Consider the following 5102-nt stretch of genomic DNA (forward strand, 5'->3'; position numbering starts at 1 on the left):
AGGTTTTCCGCAACCTCTTAGCTTATTAAAGTATTTGTAATTAAATGATTCAAGATAATTGGTGTGGACATGAAGCTTGTTCTTTTGTGTTTCACAATAATCTTAGATGTCATCTTTCTGCTACACTTTGATTCTATAGAAATAATAAAAATATGTTTTGCACGACTTTAAGCATCGGTCTGGTTATCTACTAATCCTTCCAAGAGTGAGATCTATTTTACTTCAACTTTGAGTAATCATTAATATCAGATCTCATATTTTTGGAAAGACGAGTGAGCTTCTCCGAAGATATTTGTTCCTCGTAGTATTGCCAAGGGTTACTCATTTTGGTATCTAAAGTTTGGATTTCTCTTGTACAACTTACAGTATCTGAAAAATCTCGTTATATATATTTTCATTGAAGTTTCTTTGATGGATTTATATGAACTTTTCTTGCAGGATCCGTTAAGGTAGGCTGGAACTGGTAAGAAGTTGCACTATACCTGCAGGTATGTGAATTAAATGCCACGTATTTTTGCCTTAATTTGGTTCGACTTGAAGTATTTGTACCATATTTTTATTAACAAAATCAAAATAAAGTAAAATAATTACCAATATCTTCATTATTAAGGGCAAATAGACCCTGTGCCATAGGCTACCATGAGCTTAGAAAACCTTCTTTTTGTTATCAGACTAGTACTCTTGTTTGGGAAAATGTTACTCTCGTATTCTATTAATTTAATAATTTTCTCTATTCTGTTCGAGGAAAATTATGCCTAAAGCCTTTCCTTCTTTTTGTAGTTCGTTTGTTTGGTCAATCCCGAAAGAATAGGGAACAAAACCAAAATATGGCTGCAAACAGAGGAGATGCTGATACAATTGATGTCGAACGGTTGGCATCTTCGATAAAAGTTTCGATGTCCAAATATGATTTGTTTGTGTCACCTAACCGCTCCATCTTCAAAACTCCCATCGCACTTAGCAGGCATAATAAAAATGCTTATATTCCGAATGCATTTTCAATTGGGCCTCTACACCATGGCCGCCCAAAGTTGAAAACTGCAGAGACAATTAAAGCTAAGTATTTACAAGGCCTTATCTCTCGATCACCCGATCCTAATGCAATGCTGAAAGATTTAATTAATTCCGTCAATGCCTTGGAGAGAGAGGCTCGTGAATATTATGCTGAACTGATTCGTTATAGCAGGGAAGAATTCTTGAAAATTTTGGTAATTGACGGTTGTTTTATTATTGAGCTATTCTGCAGGTTTGTGTATGAAGATCTTAGAGCAGAAAATGACCCCATTTTTAGCATGGCTGGTATGGTTGAAGTTCTAGACCATGACTTGATATTGCTAGAAAACCAAGTACCTTGGATGGTACTTGAGCATTTGTTCAGGAAGATCATGGTCCCTAAAAGTGATACGGCCCTAAGTCAATTTGCCATTGCATTCTTTCGTAACATTTTGGCATTCCCGCCGATTGGCAGATCTGATCATCTTCGAGACATCAAACATATTCCTGACCTGTTCAAAAAATGGCTGGTTTCATCAATTAAAGTAGACGAAGAAAAGAAATTGCTATCACAATGGGAACTCGTATCTTCTGCTACGCGTCTCGCAGAAGCTGGAATCAAATTCAGAAGAAGTAAGTCCAGTAATATTTTGGAAATAAAATTTGAAAATGGTGTCCTCGAAATTCCTCTAATAAAAATTCATGAGCACACAGAAACATTTTTTAGGAATCTCATCAGCTTTGAGCAATGCTACCCCAACAGTGATGCTATAATCACTTCCTATGCTATACTCTTGGACAACCTCATTAACACTGCTAAGGACGTGGAGATACTCTGTGAAAATAAGATCCTCAATAATTGGTTGAATCCAGAGGATGCGGTCAAATTCTTCAACAAGCTTTACCATGACACATATGTGGATCACTACTATTACAAAAACCTTTGCCAGGAAGTGAATAGTTTTTGCCAGCGCAGGTGGCCTAGATGGCGTGCAGTGCTTGTGCGCAATTATTTCAACACTCCATGGGCTGTTCTTTCCACATTGGCTGCTATTACCCTGCTGATTCTCTCCATCTTACAAACTTTCTATACCATAAAAAGTTAGTGTTACAGTGTACTACCTCATGAAACTTGTTATGTAATTGGTCCCTCCAATAAATGTCCTTTATTTTCAATGTCCATTATGGAAAGGAATGTAGAGTCTGTATTTTAATGTTCTCTCAAATTATTGAGTTTGTGGATTGAAAACAAATTCATTTGCTAAAATTTATGTCACAAAAAAAATGGGAGGACTTTCCGTTGCTTTAACGGTTTTGGTTCTGGTTTGCTATATTTTGGTCCTGCCTTAGGGATAGGTCAGCTACCTCTTTTGGCCATTGTGGTTGACCAGCCCTCCTTTTTTTTTTTTATTCTTTAAAATTCATATTTGTAATTTTATTTTATTATTTGTTAGAGAAGATACGTGTCAAATTTTAATTGGGGATGATGGTCTGACACATTGATGATTTCTGTCAAGATTTCAAACGGCAAGTCAACTAGCAAGTAATTTATCACGTATACCTACTACGGGGAGTTTTAAGTCATTTTCAAAACATAAAAAATTTATTGCAAATCAGTGCAACTTATAGACTTACTTAATACTTTTTGCTGACGAAAAAAAATGAAGGCACCATACCTATAAGCAAAAACAGACGTGGTGATGGCCAAAACCACCCCTAAGGGCCTTAAGGGTGGCATGCATGGCCAACCCGTTTTGGCCTGGGGTAGTTTCAACCACCTCCAAAAGCCCTTACGGGGGTGGCCTAACCAATCCCAAGGACCCTTAGGCGTGGTTCGGTCACCCCCAAATAGCAAAACAGATGTGGCCAAAAACATATTCAAGGACCTTGGGGTGGCTAGGTAACCCCTTTTTGGCCTAGGGGTCGTATCGCCACCCCCACCGGCTGTCATCAAGGTGGCCAAGCCACTCCGTAGGCCCTTGGGTGTGGTATTGGCCACCTCTTTTTGCTATTAGGGATTGGCCTTGGGGGTTGTTCAACCACTCTTATACCTGCCCTGAATGTGGCTCAACCCTCCCCCCTCTAATTCGAATCTCTCTACATTAAAATATTGGTGGATATTACCAATATCCGTACTTCTTTAAAATAAACTAAATTTTTGTTGCATAGTAACAGAAACAATGCATGTTATATTTGTGAAAACGCACGTTTATTATTCCAATATACAAACTATCAATAAGAGGCTCATTGCATACCCAACTATAATCTTTGCTAACTAAGTCATGGAGTTACGCAGCTACTTGTTGTAGTGACCAAAATAATTAACTAGGCTTAGACAGCTTGGTTAGAGGGTTAATTGGACTTTCGGGTCACTAGGAGTAGCTGGAAGGTCATTTTGGAGATTTTGGACTTTCTGAACGAACACTCGTGAAAGTTTACTAGGATCATGTTCTACCTCTTACAACCAAATATTCTAAAATAAGAAACTAAGTCATTTCATCAAACACATAACATGCACCGTGGAATAGATAGACAAGCATAACCACAACACAAAGTTTGTTTACGAAGTGCAAAACCCTTGAGCACCTCATGGTAAAAACCACTCCAGGGCAGCCAAACCTAGAAAACCACTAAATGAAGATTCACAGTTATAGAATATATGATACTCACAACCTTGAGGACCTCTAAACTTAATAAGAACAACAAGCTTCCTAACTTGTCTCCATTATGACCATCTTCAAACAGCACATCTCCTTACCGACCCTTCAGTAGACTTCTTTCAAAAAACCTCCAAAGTAATCATCTTTATCATAAGCAAGTGAGCAAGGCAACACGCCAAAGGCTATATGCCAAACAAGAGAAAAAGGCCGCTCCAAGCTATGTCACCTCCCCTATTGAATATCAACGCCACCAAGACATAGCACTAGTGGAGAAAAAAGAGAGTTCAGTGAAAAGAGCTCACAAAAATAAAATCTCAAAGTCTGAAGAATGAGCAGTGATAGAAATCATTTTATAGAGAAAACATTTCCTTCTTCACTTCTTAACGGGACACTTTCTTGTTATGATAGGAAGAATAGATTTCCCAGGTCTAAGATTCTCACGTCCTAAAGAGTTAGTGGTCTCGTTACGATAAGGTAAAATTCTTTTGCTTTGTCACATGTCCCATCTTAACAAACCAGCTGATGGGAAACCAGGGAGTCCAACATTGGTCCCGTCAGTTGCCTCATCCTGACGAGGTATCTGACAAGAGACCAGAAGCTTCAGCTTTGCGCTTGTTAGTTGTCCCGTTCTGACGAGCCTCTTGACTAGAAACCAGGGAGTCCAACCTTTACTCCCATTACATCCTCGTCCTAATGCAACTCCAGACGAGAAACCAAGGAGACCATTTTTGCTTCCATTACATTACTTCTAACAAGAAAACAAGGAGCTCTTTATTCAGTCCCGTTACAAGCCTCATTCTGACAGCACTTCTGATGGTAAAATAGGGAACACTTCAAGAAGCCCTAAAACCTTAGAATCAACTCCCCAAAGTTTCACAAAGTTTTAAACACATAAACATACAAGAAATATCATTGAATATGCCAAACCTAAAAGCCAACAATCTCCCCCTTTGGCCATTCAATGACAAAACCCTAAACAAGGTTTAAAACTTTACAAAGCAACAAAAGCACTAAGACACAAAAACACACAAAGACAATCAAAGTGCACCAAAGTGCTAGGTCATGGAACTTACTCCAAATGACCATTGTTGCACTATTCCAAAACAAACAAGAAGACAACCAAAGTGCACTATTGTGCCAAATACCCACCTAAATTAATAGGCAAATACTTGGTACGTTTTACTCACAAGTGCACGAGATCAAAACGTGAGTATAGAGTGCAAGTACGAGATCATTCCCATGAGGATTGTTGTTTTTATTTAGAATTGATTTTCCAAATTAAATTGCCAAATTGTCATAGATTTGCAATGTTGAAAAGAGAAATATATAATGAAAAGGTTAGGGTTTTGACATCCACCACAAATCATACTAATTAAGATAATACTATGCCAATGTTCCAATCATATGGTATATTTAATGTTTGTCAACCTAAGGGCAGGGTTTCTACAC

At 38.1% G+C, this 5102-nt stretch overlaps 1 protein-coding gene across 1 annotated transcript; it reads left to right on the top strand.

Moving 5' to 3' along the window:
- The first annotated feature begins 827 nt into the window (after positions 1-827).
- Positions 828-2135, top strand: LOC132178048 (UPF0481 protein At3g47200-like). The gene has a single exon (XM_059590512.1). The coding sequence runs from the start codon at positions 828-830 to the stop codon at positions 2097-2099; it is 1272 nt and encodes a 423-aa protein (XP_059446495.1). The 3' UTR covers positions 2100-2135.
- The last annotated feature ends 2967 nt before the right edge of the window (positions 2136-5102 follow it).

The sequence above is a fragment of the Corylus avellana genome, chromosome ca4 (assembly GCF_901000735.1).
Source record: "Corylus avellana chromosome ca4, CavTom2PMs-1.0".
Classification (NCBI taxonomy): Eukaryota; Viridiplantae; Streptophyta; class Magnoliopsida; order Fagales; family Betulaceae; genus Corylus; species Corylus avellana.

Bases quoted from the DNA above. Each gene is read 5' to 3' on its own strand.
- LOC132178048 (XM_059590512.1), top strand. From the start codon at position 828: ATGGCTGCAAACAGAGGAGATGCTGATACAATTGATGTCGAACGGTTG.